Here is a 23,267-nt window from a genome sequence, read left to right as displayed (position 1 = left end):
AGCCAGGTCAGTCACTCAAGAAAAAGAAATAAAGGGTATTCAGATTAGAAAGTAGGAAGTAAAAATATCTCTCTTTGTCAATGACATGATATCTTGTATACGGAAAATCCTAAGGAATCCGCTAAAAAAACAGAACTAAGCAAATTCAGCAATGTGGCAGGATATAAAATTGATATCCTGACTAACACGGTGAAACACCGTCTCTACTAAAAATACAAAAAATTAGCTGGGTGTGGTGGCAGGTGCCTGTAGTCCCAGCTACTCGAGCGGCTGAGGCAGGAGAATAACGTGAACCCAGGAGGCGGAGCTTGCAGTGAGTTGAGATTGCACCACTGCACTACAGCCTGGGCGACAGAGCGAGACTCCATCTCAAAAAAAAAAAAAAAAATCGATAAAATCAATTGTATTTCTATACGTTAGCAACGAACAATCTAAAAATTAATGAAATTATCCCATTTATAACAACCCCACAAAGAATATAATACTTAGACATTTAACAAAAGAAGAATTGTAAAAGATTTGTGCACTGTGAAAGATTTGGGAAAGAATTGTATAAGATTTGTACGGTGAAAACTATAAAACATTACTGAAAGAAATTAAAGATTTAAATAAAGGAACGACATTCTGTGCTCATGACTAGGAAGAATTAATATTAACCATACTCCCCAACTTGATCTATGTATTCAGTGTGATCCCAATGAAAATCCCAGCAGGTTTTGGGTTTTTTCCCCCAGAAATTGGCAAGCTGATCCTAAAATTCAGGTAGAAGTGCAAGGGAACTAGAATGGCTAAAACAATCTCAAAGAAAAACAAAGTTGGGAGACTTCCAGATCCCAATTTCAAAACTTATTACAAAGCTTCAGTCATCAGGACAGTATGGCACTGGCATGAGGATAAACATATAGAGCAAAGAAATAGAATTGAGAGTCTAGAAATTAATCCATACATTCATAGGGAATTGATTTCAGCAAGGGTACCAAGAGAGTTTAGTAGAGAAACCATAGTCTTTTCAAATGGTGCTGGGACAATTGGATATCTACATGCAAAATAATGAAGTTGGGTCCCTTCCTCAGTTAACTCAAAATGATTCACACACCTGAGTGTAAGAGCTTGAACTATAAAACTTCTAGACCTAGTAATAAGTCTACCTTGGGTAGTCTTATTCGCTGACTTTCGGTTAGACTGGTTTCTTAGACACAACACCTGGGAGGTCAAGAGCACAAGCAGTGAGGAAAAAATAGACAAATTGAACTTTGTCAAAATTAAAATATTTTATACATAAAACAATAGTATCAAGAAAGTGAAAAGGTAATCCGCAGAATGGGAGAGAATATTTGCAAATCAGATATCTGACAAGAAACTTGTATCCAGAATGTATAAAGAGCTCTTACAACTGAACAATACAAAAGAAAACCCAATTTTAAAACGTTCAAAGGATTTGAATAGATATTTCTCCAAGGAGGATGTACAGATAGTCCATGAACACATGAAAAGATGTGCAACAACATTGGTCATTAGTGACATGGAAATCCAAACCAAAAAATAGCATTATTTGCAATAGCCAAAAAGTAGGAACAACCTAAATGTCTATTAGTTGATGAACAGCAAATATGATATATGCTTACAACTGAATATGTATATTATAGCAATAAAAATGAAGTACTTATACATGTTATAACGTAGATGAACCTTGAAAACGTCATGTTAAGTGAAAGAAGGCAGTCATAAAAGACTGTATATTATATGATTTATTTAATGTGAAATGTCCAGAATAGGCAAGAGATAGAAAGCAGATTAGTGTCTGCCGGGGTGGAGGTAGAGGATGGAAAAGCAGGAATGAGGAGAGACTGCTAATGGGTACAAGGTTCTTTTTGGGGTGAAGAAAATGTTCTAAAATTAGAATATTTGCACATTCTGTGAACATCTAAAAACCATGCATTATACATGTTAGCTGGTTGAATTTTTTAAGTGAAATGTATCTCAATAAAGCTGTAAAAAACGGGTATTTTACAAAAGTCCTAGAGTTAGCTTAATTGGAAATACGAATATATAATGATAGAAATGATTTCCTTGAGATCAAACCATAGTCCAAGAGAATCGATAATAACTGCCCATGACTGGGGCTTTTTTTTTTTTTTTTTTTTTTTTTAATATTTTTCCTTCAGCTAGAGCGTGGTTTGTTAGTACCTAAACAATATTTTAAGGATTCATCATCATACCAGCAAAAGTGATTTATTTAAAATTAGCTACTGAATGCCCTCCCCCTAAGGAACAAGGCAAGGATAACCACTCTGACCACTCTTACTCAGCATAATACTAGAAGTTTTGCCCACACATTAAAACAAGAAAAAGAATTATCATACAGATAAGGTAGGAAGAAATAAACCAGTTTATATATGCAGATGACATAATGATCTACATAGAAAATCCCAAGGAATCTACCTAAAATAATAATAAAAATGAGTTTAACAAGGTTGCCGGATACCAGATTAACATAGAAAAATTAATTGTATTTTTATATACTAGCAATAAACAGATGGAATGAAATTTAAAATACCGTACTGTTTGTAGTTGTTCAAAAACTACTCGGGTAGGCTGGGCATGGTGACTCACACCTGTAATCCCAGCACTCTGGGAGGCTGAGAGGGTGGATTACCTGAGGTCAGGAGTTTGAGACCAGCCTGGCCAACCAACATGGTGAAACCCTGTCTCTACTAAAAATAGAAAAATTAGCCAGGCATGGTGGTGCACACCTGTAATCCCAGCTACTTGGGAGGCTGAGGTGGGAGAATCTCTTGAAGCCAGGAGGCAGAGGTTGCAGTGAGCCAGGATTGCACCACTGCACTCTAGCCTGGAAGACAGAGCAAGACTCCGTCTCCAAAAAAAAAAAAAAAGCTAAAATACTCAGATATAATTCTAACAAAACTTGTATAAGACTTTTATACTGAAAACTACAAAATGCTAGTGAAAGAAATCAAAGATCTAAATAAATGGGGAGACATAACATATTCAGCATAGTAAAAATGTCAGATACTCCACAAATTGATATACTATTTTAATGCAATTCCTATCAAAATCTCAATAAGAATTTCTGTAGATATAGCAAGATATAACAGATAATTCTAATATTTATATGGAAAGTCAAAGAATCTAGAATAGCTGTAACAATTTTTTAAAAGAATAAAGTAGAAGTCATTCCACCCAATATTAAGGCTAATTATATAGCTAAAGTAATCAAGATGGTGGAATTGGCAGAGGGACAGACATATAGATAAGTAGAACAGAATAGTGAGCACAGAAATAAGACCAGCCAACTTCTGACAAAGGTGCAAAAACAAGTCAATGGAGGAAGGACCGTCTTTTCAACAGATGGTGCTGGAGCAATTAGATAATCAAAAGCGAAAATATGAGCCTTGACCTAAACCTTGTATAAAAATGACCTCAAATTGGATCATTGATTTAAATGTAACATACAATGCTACAACACTCCTAGAAGAAAACATAAGAGGAAATCTTCAGTATCTAGGGCTTAGTGAAGAGTTCTTAGATACAGCACTAAATGCACATTATTTTAAAAAGATGCTAAATTGGACTTCATCAAAATTTAGAACTTTTAATCTGTGAAAGACCCTGTTAAGAGGATAGAAGCATAACCTACAGTTTGGGAGGAAATGCTAGAAAACCATATATTTAACAAAGGATTCATATCTAGATAAAGAACTCTCAAAATCAACAGCTTAAGAAACTATCCAATTAGAAAATTGAAAAATGAAGGCCAGGCATGGTGGCTCATGCCTGTAATCCCAGTGCTTTGGGAAGCTGAGGTGGGTAGATCACCTGAGGCCAGGAATTCGAGATCAGCCTGGCCAACATGGTGAAACCGTGTCTCTTCAAAAATACAAAAATTAGCGGGTATGGTGGTGCATACCTGTACTCCCAGCTACTCAGGAGGCTGAGGCAGGAGGATCACTTGAACCTGGGAGGCGGAGGTTGCAGTGAGCCGAGATGGCACCACTGCACTCCAGCCTGGGTGACAGAGCAAGACTCCGTCCCCCCAGAAAAAAGAAAAAATGGAAAAATGATATGAAGAGGTGATACACTGAGAAGCACGTACAGATGTCAAAGAAGCAATGAAAAGATCCTCAGCATTGCTAGCCATTAAGCTAGGTGAAATGCAAATGAAACCACAATGGGATGTTTCACACCTATTAGAATAGCTAAAATTAAAAATAGTGATGATACTAAATTCTAGAGAGAGTGCAGAAAAACTGAATCATGTACACTGCTGGCGGGCATGTCAAGTGTTACAGCTACTCTGGAAAATCATTTGACAGTTTCTTAAAAAACTAAACATGTACTTAATAATTAGATCCAGGAATCACACACCTGAACATTTATCTCAGAAAAATGAAAATTGTGCCCACAGAAAAACCTGTACACAGATGTTCAGAGGAGTTTTATTTGTAACAGCCAAAAGCTGGAAATAATCCAGATGTCCCTCCTCCGGTGATGAATAGTTAAAGGAACCGTGGTGTATCCATACTGTGGAATACTACTCGGCAGTATAAAGGAATGAACTGTTGAAGCACAGCAATTAGGTTAATCAAAGTCATTATGCTGAGTGAAAGAAGCCATTCCCAAAAGGTCACATATTGTGTGATTCCACTTATATAACATTTTTTAAATGATACAGTTATAGAGGTGCTAAACAGATTAATGGTTGCCAGGGGTTATGAGGGCAGAGCTGTAGGTGTGGTTATTAAGGGGAGTAGCATGAGAGAGATCTTTGTGGTGGTTTAACTGTTAGAGAAAACTGAGTAAAGTGTATTAGAACCTCTTGTACTGTTTTTCCAACCCCTGTGAATCTTTTTTTTTTTTTTTTTTTTTTGACAGAGTCTCCCTCTGTCACCCAGTGTGGAGTGCAGTGGTGCTATCTTGGCTCACTGCAGCCTCCGCCTCCTGGGTTCAAGCGACTCTCCTGCCTCAGCCTTCCAAGTAGCTGGAATTACAGATGGCTGCCACCACATCTAGCTCATTTTTGTATTTTTAGTAGAGACAGAATTTTACCATGTCGGCCAGGCTGGTCTCAAACTCCTGCCCTCAAGTGATCTGCCCACCTCAGCCTCCCAAAAGGCTGGGATTACAGGCATGAGCCACTGTGTCTGGGCCCCTGTGAATCTTTAATTATTTAACAGTAAAAGGGTTTTCAAAATTTAGATGCTGAAGAGCCACTTAGGTTCTTAAGTCCATGGTATTTAGTCAGCTGTGTGTAGGGGGACAGTGGATCTAGCCCTGAGTGTTTCACAAAGGCCAGTGAGGCCTTTTGTCCTCATATCATCTAGTCAGGGATGAGCAACGGACCGGGAGCACATAGGGAAAGGAATCTGAGCCGTACCTGATCCTAAAGAATAAGGAAGAGATGTTAGCCAGACAGAGAGTAGGGCAGAAAGGGCATCTTAGCCTGAAGGCCTGTTCTGTACAGAGCCCTGGAAGGACAGGCAGTGGAGCCAGAGCCGGGCAGGGGTCGTTAAGTGGGTTGCTGAGACCAGGTCAAGCTTCCCCACTTAGGGTAAGGGAAAGGATACAATACTCCTTACCAGGGTAGAAAATTACCAAGAAGTGATGTAGGCCTTCGTTCAGTGAATCTATACTAAGTGAAGGCTCTGAGTCTCTGGTCTGAGGAGGCTTCGGAGAAGATGTGGATATTCTACTAGGCCCAGAAAATAAGGAGGGTACCATTCAACCACCGGACTGCTGCAGGCCCAGCAAGTCCTGCCCCAACCTGGTTTTGGTTGGCAGAAACCTCTGGTCCTCTATCTCTGGAGTTCACCCTACTTTTGACCGTACCACCACTCAGTTATTTTTGTCTGATCTCAAGATTACTGGCTTTTTTCAATCGCATATTTTCTTTGCTCTGTGTTTTCACCCATTGCTTGGACCTGTGCATTGTGCATTTTTGGTGAGTCCTCTGTTCAGCAAATATTTGTTTCTCTGTGGGTTCAGGGATTCCTAGGGCTGGGCCCCTACTACAGAGGCATGCACTTCCCCTGTGGCATGGGAAATAGGTGAGTTAAGAGAGAGAATTGCTGTTACAGAGGTTAACACAGAGATACTTCATGAATATCCTGGGAAAGGCTACTTGGAAGTGCTGCCTGAGCTGTGTCTTCACGGGAAAGGGAATTATTTCTTAAACTCTCTCTCGGCCTTTTCATGTGTCTGAATTACTACGCAACAGATTTTTTTTTTTTTTTTTTTTTTTTTTTTAATGAAGAAGGTTGTTCCAGACTGAGGAAACAGTAGGTTAGAGGCATCAAGGTCTAAAAACTTGGGGCTGTCCCTGAACTTCAACTGGACAAAAATAATTTTTCTGGAATCCTAGCATATACCAGCTAGGGAGGATGGGGCCAGATTTGGGGAAGCCCCTGATGTGAAGCACATGAATCTCCCTGTGGACAATTGGAAACCACTGAAGGATTCTGAGGGCAACAGTGCCTTTGGCTAAAGAGCCTGGTGGGTTGGAGAGGATCAGGCAGAAGATCAAGCTTTTCCCTCCTCCATACCACTCTGAAGGAAGAACTTGGTCCCCTTCCTTCCCTGCCTCACCTCTCCCTCCATGTCATGAAGAGTATTTTGTGGCAGTTAGGAGCACAGGCTTTGGAGATTGATCAGCTGTGTTCAAACCCTGAGCTTGTACCTTTCCCTGTCTCTCAGCACATTTAGCCTCTTGGAGCCTCAGGTTTCTCATCTGCACCTTGGGAATAATTACAGCTGTCTCAGAGGTTTTGTAGGATTGAATGTGATGATGGATGTCACATGTTGACATTCAGTAATTATTCAGTGGTCTAGTAACTGGTCACTGGAAAAAAAATATTCATTGGATTCCCATTCAGGTAGCTGGCAAAGATGAGAACAAGATTGAAGGTTTAATGAGTAGAGGTCTCTCAAAAAATAACCTTGTTTTATTGTTTTTAAATACTACCATCTTCCCCCTAAAACAGATTTGATGTAGGATTAGGTGTGAGAGTGTCAGCCCAGAGAGGGTGTTGGGCAACTGTATTTAGGCCCAGGCCCAGGTCCATTATAGACATTGTTTCCGTTATCATCGTCATCATCACCCTGTGTTGAGGACAGAAGTAATTTCCCTTTCTTGGCTGTTCACCGTGTGTTGGTCTGTGAACCAAGTGTGTTAATATATGGTTGCTCATCTTCTGGACAGCCCTACAAGAAGATCAGTGGCATCCCTACTTTACAGGGGAGGAGACAGTGGCTGAGAGAGGTAGCACGTAGCTTCTCAGTGTTGTCTCCCTGGGAGGGTGAGCACTGGGATTTACCCCGAAGTGGATCTAACTCAGCAGCTCGTGCTTTTCCCACTGCACCTGTCGGCGTTAGTTCATGTAATAAGCAGTGTGTGTACAAATTCAATGTAGCGTAGACTGATTATGGAGAAAAGCCCATCTCCTTTCCCCTCCTCAATTAAGTCTTTCTCAGGCAGACCTATTTCACAAGACTAAGGCACTGAACTGGAGAGATGGTTGGAAGAGGAGGCAGAATGTTGAGGAGGCTTTTTCTTAGCCTCTAGCAAATTGGCAGCCTATCAGATCTCCCCTCTGTACTCACCTCACCTGCCTCTGCCCCCACTCTCTGCTTTTTCCTTGGCCAGACCCATTTGTCCATGAGCTCAGATAGCTGTGGTTCCTTTACTACAGCTCGCATCACCACCACGTTGCTCAGCAACCAGGCACTCAAACTTCCACCTTTTCCTTTCCCCCTGAAATGCCTAGTTTTGGGGTGAAGCCACAGGCAGGAAGGAGGCAAAAAGCAGCACAGCAGCTGGCCTCTCTGTCTGCTGCAGGGTGTTAATTATCCCATCACTGAGCAGCCATCACTGAACACCCTTGGCTGGTGCTCTGAGCAGAAATAGCAGCCTCTGCTCCTTCCCATAGGACACCGTCCTGTGTCTCACCCCTCGCCTTAAACACTCTTGTTTTGCCTATCTCACACCTGGAAATTTCCAAATACAAACTAAAGTTGGGATTGTCTGCCCTAGAGAATAGAGACTTGTTTCCCTGGGTGTGTAGTGATGTATGGCTGCAGCTTGTAAAGGATTCTGGGTCTGCTGTGATACTGGGTGTATCTAGGCTAGGAGTGTAGCTAGAGAAGACATTCCATTGTAGTGGAAAATTGGAGGTGGGCAGGTCTTTCCTACTCCTGAGATGTCTAGGAAAGAATTACTGAAAACAACCCATCTATAAGGAAAATATTTTTTTATCCAGCCTAACTTTTTATTGTCATTATAAATCTAACCTGTTTCCTTTTGCTTCATCTGTCCTCTGATAGTCAGGAGACTGGATGCCCCAAATCTTGCTCCATGTTTTGAAAAAAACAGTTTTTCTATGCTTAACCAGCTTCTCTAAAAATAAATCTTTAGATATAAAGCTCTTTTTTATGTCATTCTGAATTCATTTTTAATCCCAACCAGTCTGTATCTTTACATATTTTTAAATGTTCCAAATAGTTTGCATTCTGCATTTTCTTTTTAAATTTCATAATCCATTTACTAAAGTGCTAAACATAACTCTTTTAGCATCTGATATTTCATTTTACTAGTATGCTATGGTTTATATCACTTCTATGGGGTATTTCAAGCATTTCTAATTTTTCATTGTAAATAGTACAGCTATGAACATCCCTGTGTATTAGGGTTTTTTTTCTTTTACTTCCTTGAGTTATATTACTTACACTGGAGAACCTCAAACTTTATGTTCTGAGGAACCCTCTAGCACTCTAAAAATTATTGAGGACCCCAGAGAGCTCTTATATGGGTTATATGTATCAATATCTACTGCATTAGAAGTTAAAAATGATATTTTCAAAATGCACATTTATTCATTCATTTAAAAATAAGCCCATAAGTGTTAATATAAATAACAAATTTCTCTGAAAATATCTTTTCAAAACAAAATTTAGAAGAGTAACGTTCTTTTACATTTTTGCAAATCTCTTTAATGTCTGGCTTAATGAAAGACAACTAGATTCTCATTTCTGCTTCTGCATTCAGTCTGTAGGGGATATGTTGTTTTCATTGAAGCCTTTCACATATCAGTTGTTGGAAAAAAGGACTAGTTTAATAACCTTTTCAAATGATTATAGATATTCTTCTTTACTGTTTTGTTTGTTTGTTTTGAGGCGGAGTCTCGCTCTGTCGCCCAGGCTGGAGTGCAGTGGCGCGATCTTGGCTCACTGCAAGCTCCGCCTCCGAAGTTCACACCATTCTCCTGCCTCAGCTTCCCGAGTAGCTGGGACTACAGGTGCCTGCCACCATGCCCAGCTGATTTTTTTTTTTTTTGTATTTTTAGTAGAGATGGGGTTTCACTGTGTTAGTCAGGATGGTCTCGATCTCCTGACCTCACGATCCGCCCACCTCGGCCTCCCAAAGTGCTGGGATTACAGGTGTGAGCCACTGCGCCCGACCTCTTCTTTACTGTTGAACCAACTTGACAAGTAGTAGTTTTTGTAAGGGTTAGTTGTAATGTGGAATCTGAATCCATATCAGTGAACTTTTTTATATATCTGTTACATTAAAATCCACTGGTCTATCATGCCCTTTGAATGGACCTTTTACCTGTGTATAATACTGTCATGGAAGATCGTGTATTTTGGTCATTTGGAAAATATTGATTCACTGAGATATGCAGATCTGCTCTCAAAGTTGACACATTTTATTATATAATATCATTGCTGATTTTTGCTTGAAAACTTGAATTTTCTCATTGGCAGTAAATACCATTCATTATTTTCCTTGAAGTAATGGGCTCACATCCTTTTGGAGAAGATGTCTGCTATGTAGCCAAGTCCGAATAAACATGGTTTGTCATTCTTTCAAGTAAAAAAAAAAAAAAGTTTTCTGTGAAAAAATGACTGCTTCAGCCAGCGACTTGAACAGCTGCACAAGTACTTTTCATCAAGACAACCATTGTGCCTCTGTGTGCAGTAGAAGTGCTTTATGCAAGGCCGAGTGTGATGGCCACACCTGTAATCCCAGCACTTCAGGAGGCTGAGGCAAGTGAATTGCTTGAGCCTAGAAGTTTGAGACCAGCCTGGGCAACATGGTGAACTCTGTCTCTGAAAATTAGCTGGGTGTGGTGGCGTGGCCCTGGAGTCCCAGCTACTTGAGAGGCCAAGATGGGAGGATTGCTTGAGCCCAGGAGGTGGAGGCTGTGGTGAGCCATGATCATACCCCTGCACTCCAGCCTGGGCGACAGAGCAAAACCCTGTCTCAAAAAAACAAAAAAAAGAAGTGCTTTATGCCCGTTTCCCACTTCACACAGAATATTAAAAAGACATATTCAAATATTGAAATTTTACAAAACTTGACAATCTATACCTCTTCATCAAGTATATTCTAAAGTGAAGCTGGATGTGGGTGAGTGAGTGGTAAGGGAGGATGCAGTGACTGCCAGGTTAGTGCTACTGCTTTGAGTCATACTATGGCATCAGCAGTTCCACCCACTATTGCTTTTGCACCATCAGTGCAAATGTCAACACAGCAATGTCCATGAGCCACATTTAAAATTTTTTTTTTCTTGAGGTTTACTAGCCATTTGGATTTCATCTTTTGTGAAGAGGTAATCAAATCTCTTGTTCGTTTTTCTATTGGCTTGTCTTTTTATGACTTGTTGGCATTGTTTATATATTCTGAAGTTAAGTCCTTCATTAAATAAATGCATTACAAATGTCTTCCTCCCCTCTGTAGCTTGCCTTTTTACCCTGTTAATGGGTTTTTTTTTTATTGTTAAAACATTCTTAATTTTTATGTAATCTAGCTTATCAGTTCTTTCCCTTTGTTTCATACTCTTTTGATTTTTGTTTAAGAAGTCTTTGCCCTATGCCAAGGTCATGGAGAAATCCTTGTATATTTTCTCCTAGAAGCTTTAATGGTTTACCTTTTATATTTGATCTATAATCCATTTAAAATATTTTTTATGTGTGGTGTGAGATTTATATTTTTCCACATTGCTATCCAGTTGGTCCAGCACCATATTTTGAGAAGATTGTCCTCTACGTATGTTACTTTAATAATTTAATTTTCATTTTTCATTACTTGTGAAACTATTCTCTATTCTTAAAATTTGTTTTCATTCTTTTCCCCTTGGAGTCACATAATATCCCTTTGGTTTTTTCCTGTGGATAGCAAAGTTCAATAACATTTATATAGCCACTATTTATTTATTAAGTGCCAATGATTCCAGACAAATGCTGGGCATTTAATCCCTGTGCTCTTATTTAATCCCCTCAACAATTCCATGAGATTGGTAAGGGCTCTCCCCATTTTGCAGGTAAGGAAGCTGAAGTTCATGTACAGTGAGTAACTTCCTCACAACAGTAAGAAGGAAGAGTTGTGTTATAATAGTAAATTATTGAATTCTACTTATTGGACTCTAAATATACAGGCACTACACTTTTGTAAGCATTCTCATTTAATATATATGTAACAACCCTGTGAAGTAGATACTATTGTCTGTATTTTACACAAGAGAAAGCTAGGGCTTGGAGATGTTATAACTTGCCCTGGGTCACACAGCTGTGAAATGGTGAGGCCAGAATTTGAACTTGAGTCCATCATGTGCCACTTACTGGGAATATGTCATGAGGTGTGGACCCAGCCTTCAAGGAGCTCACAGTTGATTGGGGCTAATTGTCCTTTTCATTCCAGATCATAAATCTTTTTAAAACAATTTTAGAAGTATGTCTGAGATCTGCTGAACCTCATTGAAGAGTGATTAATCTGAAGGGTAGAAGGAAAGGTTTCATAGAGATGATGCCTGATGAGCTAAGTTTTAAAGGACCAATAAAAGTTCTTTGGTATTGACGGTAATTGACTTTTATGCAGAGGGAACGATGGGTACCAATGGGGCTATGAAATCATCTTGTACAAGTGGGGGAGTTTTTGTTTCACTCATGTCAGCATGTGAAGGGAGAAAAGATGAATGTGAGGACCAAATCACAAGGCCAGTATGTGCTAAGAAGCTGGATTTGATCCATGGGGTGATGGGAGCCATCAATGTTTTGAAAAGTTACGTGGTTGGGACTCGGTTAACCACAGATTTTTTTTTTTCTCTTGAAGAATCCCAGTCATATTCTGACAGTGGACATGTTAACATGGTTAATATTTATTGAGCTTTCACTGTGGGCTGAGCAGTTACAGTAAGTGTAAAGTATATGTAAAACAATCTCTTTTAAGCCTCATAAGAGAATGAGGTAGATGCTCTTGGTATCTCTGTTTTGTGCAAAAGAAAACTGAGGCACCAAGAGCTTGACTTGCCCAAAGCAACATATCTCATGAGCATTGGAGCAGGATTCAGCCCTTAGTATTTCCCACTTTTGATACATATATTGGCAGTTGTTTCAGAAGAAATGAGCTTGGCTTGGATTGCTCCAAGTACTGGTTGGAACACAGTACAGCAGTGGAGCAGAGACATAGGAGATGACACCATGGGGTAAGCACAGGCCAGTGCATGTAGCCCATGGGGCCAAGATCAGGAGAATGGGAAGCCACTGGGCAGGTTTTACAAGGGAGGGACTTCATATTGTTTACATTAAAAAACAAAATAACCCTCTGGCTCCTTTGTAGAGATGGATTATAGAGGGACAAGAGTAAAAACAGACCCAGAGAAGAAGCTGACACAGGCAGCCAGGCAAGAAATAATGGTGGTCGGTGGTAGATGGTGGTATATAAGGCAGGTGGCTCTAGGGTCTGTTTGGAAGTACACCTGGCAGGACTTGCCAATGGGTTGGCTTAATGAAGGGAAGAAAACTCAAGGACGATGCAAGTTCTTTTTTTAGCCTGTCATTTCTGGTTTGGGGCTACCATAACTAATGATTCATTACTTTTATGAACATACTTTTATGCCATTTGGAGCACGTCTCTGAATGTTTCCTTAGAATAGATTCCTATAGAATTACTACATTAAGGACCAAGTCTGTTTATAGAGATTTTCATACTTATTGCTTAGTTGCCCTTCTAAACAGTTGTGTTAATTGACATTCTCACTATGTTTCAGTGTCATTTTCCTATCCTTACCAATGCTGGAGTCAGTCTCATTATTCTTTTAGATTACTTAGAAAAACAGTATCTTTGTAACATCTGTTAGCTGACTGAACTCAAAGTGTAAGGCCAGTAAAGTGAGGAAAGTGTTTGCAGCATATATGTGCATCATAAATTGCCACAAACTTAGTGGCTTTAAACTGCACCCACTTATTATGTCATAATTCTCTAGGTCAGGAATATGGATTTGCTTGGCTCATTCAGGTCACTGGCAGAATTCAGTTCCTTGTGGTTATAAGACTAAGGTTCCTATCCCTCTCCCTCAGTTCCATAAGACCTTCTGCATTTCTTCTCATGTGGCTGCCTCCTCTTCAAAGCCAGCAGTGCTGTGTTGAGTCTCTTCTTGGGCATTCTTCTGCCACATTCCATGTTCTGTGCTTTTAAGGGTTCCTGTTTATTAGATTAGCCCACTGAGATGATGTGCCCTTTTGAGGTTAACTGTGCCATATAACAAAACAATCACAGGATTGCTTTCTCATCACATTCATAGGTCCTGGGGATTAGGAGTTGTGGAGTCTTGAGAGGGGATTGAATTCCATCTACCACAGTCTGTTCTCTGGCCTCTCAAATGTGAAATATATCTTTGTTCCCCTGAGGTTTCCAAGAGTCTTAACCCATTATTGCATCAACTCAGTCTAAAATCTTATCTAAATCTCATTAACTTGAAGGACCAAGACCTAATCATCTCAGTCAGGTGCAGTTGAGGCTCCTGAGCACAACTCCTTTCAATTAGTTGACCAAAGAAACAAGTTCTTTGTTCCCATCATATAGTAGTGGAGTGACAGAAGGTAAGATATCTGTGTTTTCTAACATAGAGAAAAAAAAATGTACATGAAAGATATTAAGTACAGTATTATTTGTAGTTACACATGCATACCCCAGAAACATCATCAATGCTTGCAATAGAAAATTAAGTAAATTTTTTAAATTTGCTTCTCTTGAGTATGTATTGGCCATTAAAAATGTTAATAGCAAAAACAACTTAGGAAATACAGCACCTATTTTTCCTTAATAATAGAGATGGGGGTCTCACTGTGTTGCCCAGGCTAGTCTCAAACTCCTGGACTCGCAATCCTCCCACCTCGACCTCCCAAAATGCTTGGATTACAGGCGTCAACCACTGCACTCGGCCTTTACAGACATGGTTTTGCCATGCTGGCCAGGCTGGTCTCGAACTCCTGGCCTCAAGTGATTTGCCCACCTCAGCCTCCCAAAGTGCTGGGATTACAGGCATGAGCCACTGTGCCCAACCTACAACTGCCTGTCTGACCTTTCTTGTTCTCTGTTTCTTCTCTCCTCCCCATATTTCGTGGTCCAGAGAGAAAAATAGAGATGGTTGCATATTTCAGAGCAATCAAGACTCTATTCTCAAGCATTTTAACAGCCACTAGAAGCCCCCTATGTTTGCCACTCTGTTGGGGGGCACTTCATGGTGTCAGGTAAGATGCTCATTGCCCTCTGGCACCACCTGGTCTGCCTCCAGTTGGGCAGGATATTGGAGGCTGCTAGAAACTTTGACTGCTAGCTCCATGAACTGTGGCTTGGGAGCAGTAACCTAGGTCAGGAAATATTCCTTCCCTAGGAAACCTGGCCTTGTCCATTTAAATCACAGTATTCTGCGATTCCAACCCATCAGGTGGAACTGACTGGAGGAGCATCTACTTTTGGATTTTTTCCCAGTTCTCTAATTAATGACTTCTTACCTGTAAGCTTAGATTAGCTGCTGTATATAAGGCTTTCCCAAGGTCTGGCAGGAACCTGCCACTGCCCCGGAACTGTCAGGTTTGTATTGCTTGCCAGGGCTCTGCAAAGATTCCAAAGCACATCTTTCAAAATACTAAATATTTTTGTTGTATTATATCCATATCCATTACAGAAAAAACAGGAAAGTATAAAGAAATACCTCACCACCCAGGAGTAACTGTCACTGTTTGCACTCTCAGTACGCTTCTTTCTAGTTGTAATTATACATACCACCACCACTACCCTGCATACACACATTTTTCACAGTTAATTTCCCTAGGCTATTGATAAACCCCATTTCCCCTCAATACTTAACACTACAGCATGAGCGTTTTTCCACGTCGTTTTTAAAACATTCTTAGAACATGGTTTTTATTGTTTCTATGGCTACATTTAGGAACCTGCCATGATGTTCCTAACTGGCCTCCATTTAAGCTGATTGCAGTTTCCTTGATTAATGTCTTTGTGAATATATTTTAATTTAAATTCTTTATTCTTTATTTAAAATGAACACCTCGACAAAAAATTATCAGATCAAAGAATATAGAGATATATAAGAGGGTCTCACTCACTACTGCCAGCCTGTGCTCCACATCTTCCCGCTGCTCTGCCGCCTAGAAGGAGGAGCTCTTCCCGCTCCTCCACCAATCACAATGGAAAAAGAGATTGCCATACTTGTCATTGACAATGGCTCCAGCATGTGCAAAGCTGGTTTTGCTGGGGATGACGCCCCTCGAACCGTGTTTTCCTCCACCGTCAGGTGCCCCCAACACCAGGGCATGATGGTGGGGATGGGCCAGAAGGACTTCTACCTGGGCGACAAGGCCCAGAGCAAGCACAGCATCCTGACGCTGAAGTACCCCATCGAGCACAGGATCGTCACCAACCAGGAAGACATGGAGAAGATCTGGCATCACACTGGCTACAGCAAGCTGCGTGTGTTCCTGGAGGAGCACCCGGTGCTGCTGACCGAGGGCCCCCTAAACCCCAAGGCCAACAGAGGGAAGATGGCTCAGATCATGTTTGAGACCTTCAATACCCTGGACATGTACGTGGCAGTCCAGGCCATACTTCTATGCCTCTGGGCGCACTACTGGCATTATCATGGATTCTGGAGATGGAGTCACACACAGTGCCTGTCTACGAGGGCTGTGCCCTCCCCACGCCATCCTGTGTCTGGACCTGGCTGGCCAGAACCTGACCACCTCATGAAGATTCTCACAGAGTGTGACTACAGCTTCACTAGCACGGCCAAGCGGGAGATCGTGCATGACATCAAGGAGAAGCAGTGCTACGTCGCCCTGGACTTTGAGCAGGAGATGCCCACTGCCACGTCATCCTCCTCCCTGGAGAAAAGCTACAAACTACCTAACAGCCAGGTGATCACCATTGGCAACATGCAGTTCCAGTATTTGGAGGCGTTGTTCCAGCCCTTCTTTCTGGGCGTGGAATTTTGCAGCATCCGTGAGATCACCTTCAGCTCCATCATAAGGTGTGATGTGGACATCCACAAGGACCTGTACGCCAACACAGTGCTGGCTGGTGGCACCACCATGTACCCAGGCATCTCCAACAGGATGCAGAAAGAGATCACTGCCCTGGTGCCCAGCACAAGGAAGATCAAGATCATTGCGCTCCTAGAGCGCAGGTACTCCGTGTGGATCAGTAGCTCCATCCTGGCCTCATTGTCCACCTTCCAGCAGATGTGAATTAGCAAACAGGAGTATGATGAGTTGGGCCCCTCCATGTCCACCGCAAATGCTTCTAAATGGACTACAAGCAGATGTGTAGCATTTCCTGCATAGGGTAATTCAGATGTATAAATTTGCCCCGACAAATGTACATACCTCATGCCAGTCTCACAAAACTGGAATAAGCTTTTGGAAAGAAATTTGTCCTTGAAGCTTGATCAGCAGTGAATTGTAGAACTTGTTGCTAATTTTGACCTTGTATTCAAGTTAACTGTTCTCTTGGTATTTGTTTAATACTCTGTTCATGTCTCTGATTTCAACCCTTAGCACATGTGGTTTGGGCACTTCATGACTGAGATGAAGAACATGCCTGTGGAAGACAAGTCCATGGCTTGGTGGGTCTGCGTGGCTGGCAGTCTCCCACTGGTGCAGGGTATTAATGTATCAGGGCTGAGTATTCTGGGATTTCTCTAGAGGCTGGCAAGGGCTCCTGAACCAGTTGTCATTTCTGTCTTGCCTGTAGGACCCAGTTTCCTTTCTTAGCTGATGTTTTCCTGCCAGAACACCATGGGCTGTTACTTGCCTTGAGTTGGAAGCGGTTTGCATTTACACCTGTAAATTTATTCATCCTTTTCATTTATGTAAGGTTTTTTTTTGTATGCAATTCTTGAGTCTTTAAGAGATGACAACAAATTTTGTTTTTTTTACTGTTATGTGAGAACGTTAGGCCTAGCAGCACATCATTGTGTAAGAAAAAATAAAAGTGCTGCCATTTAAAAAAAAAAAAAGACATATAAAACTTCTGAAGGACTATGTATTTTTATGTCTATCTATATCTATATATATTACAGAGATAATATGGAATTACTCTCCAGAAAGCATGCAGTCATTTATGTGCTTTCTAGCTCATGCATTCTCCATGAAGGCAGAAATCGGCTGTTGGGGTCAGGGGCAGTCCTAGAGATTACAGTGGTTTGTGGCCCTCCTTCAGGTACAATGCATAAACAGATACACAGTACATCTATAGTACTAAAATTGTATACAGGGGCTATATTGACAAAAAGGTTGAGAAGCACTGTTCTAGCTATATGTGACTCCATACATCTGTCTCTACTTTGGAAGCTTCTGTCTGAATCTTAGCTTTGGGATTTTGGTTTTGGGTTTAAGAATAATATTTTTCTGATGTAAAACTTCTTGGTTCATTATACAGAGTTGAAGAAACTGAGAAAGATGTGAATAAAATTTATATGGAGGTTACCAATATTACTATTTTAAAATATTAATATTTAATATTTTAATCTATGTTTTTAGGTTTGTGTTCCGCCCTTCTTACATAATTGTCATTGTAGGATTATTGTTCATCTGAGCCAAGGACCACCCTGAAATATCCCTTGTGTTATGGTCTCATGCAGGGGTTTGCCATGCCTGCAAGTGTGTTTGTGATCCCACATGTATCAGGTGCCTGGCTGCTCTGGGACTTGGCAGTAATTGTCTCTTGTTTGTTTCAGGTGTGATCCCCTGGGCCCATTTGCTGTCGGGGGAGAAGACTTAGACCCTTTTGGGTAAGTACTGCTGGGGAGGTGGCAGCGACACAACTTGCTTTTATGGCTTTTCAGCCCCAGTTCATCTTCTAATTTTAGAGTTTTCAGTCAGTCTCTTCCTTTGGGGTGGAGGAGGGAGTTGTTGCTGAGCGGCTGAGAAAGCACTGCCACATGCGCTGTCCCTCCTCAGCTAGAGCAGTGCAGGAGAGCGCTGAGTGTTGGCAGGGAGGTGAGCAAGCCCAGCAGGCAGCTCTTCTGCCATTTCCCGGTCCCCCTGCCCACCCTAGTTTATCAACTGTATAGTGAAGAGCAGATGGTGGGCCTTAGGGCAGCTCAGGGCTATTCAGAGATTACCCCACTTGATAAAGGGAGCCTCTGAGCCCCATTAGACTCTGGACGGTTCTTATCATGCATCCAACAAAGTTACTATAGCCTCTGCTCTCCACTCTCTTCCCTGAATGATTCCAACTAGATCTTAACCTCTGCCGCAAAGTGACCCCAACTTCAGCATCTCATTCCTAGACAGTGGGGATATAACTAAGCAGTGACCTCAAAATTTGGGGAACCATCAGCTCATTCATCCTAGTTTGAGCACATGAGGTCAGGTCCATGGAACTCCATGAGGGACAGATGCTGTCAGGAGCCAGACTTAGGCAATCTACAGGCAGTCAGAAATTGCCCTGAGGCCCTTAAGGGAAAGAGCAAAAAAAACCAACATCACGAATTTTCTCAATGCTATTATTAGTCCTTAAACCTAGAGTAGCACCCTGCAGAACCTTGTGAGTGCATTGAAGTTGACCTTGGCAAGTTCTGGCTCTTGGTCTTGATCAAGTTGGCCCTCTTGGGTATAGGATAAGGCAGGGATCTCAATTTTGAGGAGCCCTACAGAACCAAAAGCACTGTGCAGAAGAACCAACCCCTGCAGAGCCAAAAGTACTCAGCTGTGAAGTATGCTCTTCGTATAGGCTTTGTGTTCTTGCCCTTGCCCACTTTTTGCTGGCTCTCAGGCAGCCATCCACATGTCTGCTTGGGCCATCCACATTAGACAACCCAGCCATTCTTGGTCCATTCTCACCTCCCTCACCTGTTCTCCAAGGGCAGTCCTTGCCACACCTGCTTACCCAACTTTTCTTCTTGCCTTAGGCATCGGAGAGGTGGCATGATTGTGGATCCCCTGAGATCTGGCTTCCCAAGAGCACTTATTGACCCTTCCTCAGGCCTCCCGAACCGGCTTCCTCCAGGCGCTGTGCCCCCAGGAGCTCGCTTTGACCCCTTCGGACCCATTGGGACCAGCCCACCTGGGTAGGTAGTCACTCAGGTATGCTGAGAAGTAGGACCTAATGGCAGCTTGGCTCAGTGTGGCAGCAACGAAGGTTTCTAGCCCCAGGCACACAGTTGCCGCTGCCTTCACCTGTTGCTGCCAGGAGAGTGGAGCCTCCTCCAGGGCCCTGCCTGATGTCTCCCTGGAGCCTTCTAGGAGCTCCCTATCCCTCAGTGCCTCTCTTTCCCCAGCTCCCCTCTGGGGAGGACTCAAAGTAGGAGGAGGAACTAACAGTTCTTGAAAGTTAAGTATATGTCAGAAACTCATTGGATCCTTTCTTCAGCAGTCTTGGGTAGATAGTGGTGTCTACATTTTATAGATACAGAAAGTGAGACCCTGAAAGATTAGGTAGCTTATACCAAGTGGGGGAGTCAGGATTCAAACCCAGGCTGTCTGGCTCTTGAGTGCATGTTTTTAAATTCCTCACACCACCACATCATTTTGAAGGGCAGGTCCCCTCAGTGCAGGGTCACGTCTGCCCATGTCCCCCTGGTCTCTCCATCACTCCAACTCATCAGCCCCTCTTTCCATTCCAGACCTAACCCAGACCATCTCCCCCCGCCGGGCTACGATGACATGTACCTGTGAAGGCCTCAAGAATGTAACATCCCAGGCTTCCCTCCACTCTCCTGGAGCTGCCACTGCTGTCCCCATCAGCAACCATGTTCTTGCGGGCTGGGGGCAAGGGATTCTGCTCATATGTTTGCAGGCCGGCTGGGATAGCCTCCCCACCCCTTATCAGAGCCAAGACACCTGCTGCAGCTCTCCACCTAGCTGCGGATAGCTCCCAAAGAGAAATCAGTGTGTCTCTTTCACCACCAGCTCCTCCCCTTTCACCACCAACTCCTCCCCACTTCCCAAGGGAGACTCCGGCAACCTTCAGCAACATATATCCTCGACCAGATGCAGTGCTATAAGAACAGAATGCATTTTGGATGTTATTATTAAGAACCAAATGTCAATACAGAATTCATGTTGCCGGCTTCCCACTTTTCTTTTTACATTAATGCATAGCTCCTTCCATTTATGAGACTTTAGAGTTTGAGTTTCTGTAGGGCTGAATGACTCTTTTTCCTGCCCAGGGCCCATTCTTGCTTCTCAGGCACCTTCCGTTCATTAATTGCCATTGCTCCTGACATCACTAAGATGGGTCCCGATCTGGCTGCATGAATGGAAGTGAGTGACTGGAATCCCATAGGCCACAAGGATGACTTTCACAAGGGCAGGAACATTGTGGAAAGACTACATCATTCTGATGAGGCAAAATCCTCCAGCTCTTCCTGTCTGGGCCAGTTTTGTAGGTCCATCTATGCATGGGCAGCAGTAGTCAAAAAGCCAAGGAAAAAAACAGAGCAGACCTGAAGGCTAATCTTATTTTTGCCAGTAACTTAGTGACTGACCCTAAGCAAGTCCCTTCTCCTCTTAGGGCCTTGTGCCAACCCTGTGAAATTGAAGGTGGCTTTCCTGCTCTAAAGCATTTTAATGTCTCATTCTGTGTTTGGTAACCCCTGTAAACTGGGGCAGGGGAAAAGAATGATGGTTCAAGGCCGTACTTCCCTTGAACCTTGTGTGGTTCTTGCCTAACTGTGGTTTTTGGACCCCATGGGGCCCAGACCGAGCACAGGAGCATGGACTACATCTGAGTATGGTGTTGAACTTCGGGAGGAGCAGGGAGTCCTGTGCCTTGTGTCCTGGCCCACCTGACCTTTGGTGTTCTCCGGATCCTTTTCAGCCCGAGGCCTGACAGACGCGGGCAGTGATGAGCCCTGTTCTGGAGTGGAAAGAGCACGATAGAGCACCAGGCTAAGAGGCACGAGATCAAGGCGGTAGTCACTTCCGCTCTGCAGCTAGCATTTCAACCATATGTGGGTCCTTTCATTTCTCAGCTCCTTGGATTCCTTCCCCTAAATTAGGACCTATTATTTACCTGTAGGTAAACAAGCTACTGTAGCTCTTCTGAGGTATCTGCTGGGCTGTTTTCTGCAGCCTCAGATTGCATATCTTCTTAGCCTGAGAACAGGTAGATGAAAACTAAATCGATGCCTAGGCCCAGGGTCAGTCTCAGATGGACGCTGGGCCTGGGTGGGGAGGCTGTCCTGCGCAACAACCTGGGTACTTCTGTCAGTCCCCATGGCAAGCAGTGATTTAGTAAAAGACCCCAGAGACAGGGAAGCCAACCACCTTGAAACCTTTAGAACATCTCTGCTTCGAAGAAAGACCCAGAGATCAGGCAGAGGTGCAGATTTAATCATTACTCATAACCTTTGAGAGCTGGCAAATGGGAGGAATGTTAGTTTTTGTTTTGGAATTGGAGCATACTTGCAACCAAAAGGACTTAGAGCAGTTTGCTCATAAAAACATCCTTTATTATAAAAGGAAGTATTTAAAGGATGATAAAGACCATCAGACAGAAGCGGGGAAGGTAGATAACTTTTAGGATCTTGATGTGAGGAAAAGATAAAATTTAAACAATAAATTTGCCACTTAGATTTTCTAGTAGCAAAGGTCGAAAAGATAGTCATATACAAAATTCTGTTTTCTGAAAACAGAAAATTGTGATTCATCTGCAGAATCAGCCATTTTCTGTGAGTTTCCTTGCATCAAGGACACTGAGAAACAGAGTCATTTTCTTTGGTGTTCTATGGGAGGAAGTGAATAGAGCCTTTAGGAACTTCCTGGTCAAGCTGATGGTGCTTATTTTGGTCTGGGCCACTTCCCTCCTTCCAGTCATGAGTAATCATCAAGCAGGAGGTTGGAACGTTTCAGGTGTATATTTTGTAGAACCCAAAAGATTGGAGCCTTAACAATAAACATCACTAAGTGACCTGTTCCTCCTTTTTTTAATAACAGCTTTATTGAGATATAATTTACAGACCCATAATTTACATACCTGTTTAAAGTATACAATTCAGTGGATTTAGTGTGTTCACAGTGTTGCACATCCACCACCATTTCTAATTCCAGAACATTTTCACCACCTCAGAAAGAAACCACACACCCATTGGCATGACTCCCCATTACCTTGCTCCCAGCCCCAGGCAACCACTAACATCTATCTCTAAAGACTTTTTTTGTTTTTTCTGGACAGTTCTCATAAATGGAATCACTCAATATTATGGCCTTTTGTGTCTGGCTTCTTTCATTTCATGTGATGTTTTCAGGATTCATTTATGCTGTAGCATGTATCCATGGTATGGATATATCACATTTTGCTTATGCTTTTATCAGTTGATGGACAGTTGGGTTGTTTCTACAAAAAGGCTATTATGAGTAATGCAGCCAAGAACATTTGTGTACCAGTTTTTGAGTTTTCAGTTGTTTGAGTTTCAGATGTTTTCAGTTCATTTGGGTATATACCAAGGAGTGGAATTGCTGATTCACATGGTAGCTCTATATTCTACTTTGTGAGGAATTGCCAGACAGTTTTCCATGGAAGCTGTACCATTTTACATTTTCACTGGTAATTTATGAGGCTTCCAGTTTCTCCACATCCTCACCAACACTTGTTATTTTTCATGCTTATGGCCATCCTAGTTAGTGTGAAGTGGCATCTTATTGTGGTTTTCTCTTCCATTTTTTAAAAAAGAATTTTGACCTACACCACGCAAGGCAGAGACCAGAGTCAGTCCCCCTTGGGGAGCAGTCTATGGTTTTGATCATCACCACCTTGGGATGAACATGGCTGGTGAGCTGCAGAGGAGTTGATTAGACTTTTGGGGATGGTTCTGGGCTGGATGTGATACAGGGCAGGTTCTGTCTCTAGAGAAAGTTCTCATGACCTTTTCAGGTCTAATGAGATTCACATCATCACTTTGGTTTGGTTTGAAATTTCTTTGTTTATCCAGTAAATTACAAGTAGAATAAAG

General features: G+C 42.2%; 1 protein-coding gene and 1 pseudogene across 1 annotated transcript in view; both read left to right on the top strand.

Annotated features, from left to right (window-relative positions):
- Positions 1-22,512, top strand: part of PSMF1 (proteasome inhibitor subunit 1) — a 42,362-nt gene extending 19,850 nt beyond the window's left edge. Inside the window, exons 5-7 of the mRNA XM_001112708.5 lie at positions 18,048-18,101; positions 19,224-19,382; positions 19,938-22,512. Coding sequence (XP_001112708.2) covers positions 18,048-18,101; positions 19,224-19,382; positions 19,938-19,989 — 265 coding nt within the window. The 3' untranslated portion in view covers positions 19,990-22,512. The remainder of the gene's footprint in view (positions 1-18,047; positions 18,102-19,223; positions 19,383-19,937) is intronic.
- On the top strand, positions 15,356-16,758 carry LOC107000444 (actin, cytoplasmic 2 pseudogene; annotated as a pseudogene).
- Positions 22,513-23,267: the final 755 nt, after the last annotated feature.

This window comes from Macaca mulatta, chromosome 10 (assembly GCF_049350105.2).
Source record: "Macaca mulatta isolate MMU2019108-1 chromosome 10, T2T-MMU8v2.0, whole genome shotgun sequence".
Lineage (NCBI taxonomy): Eukaryota > Metazoa > Chordata > Mammalia > Primates > Cercopithecidae > Macaca > Macaca mulatta.
Note: the sequence above shows the minus strand (reverse complement) of the source record. Positions and strands in the feature narration are given on the sequence as shown.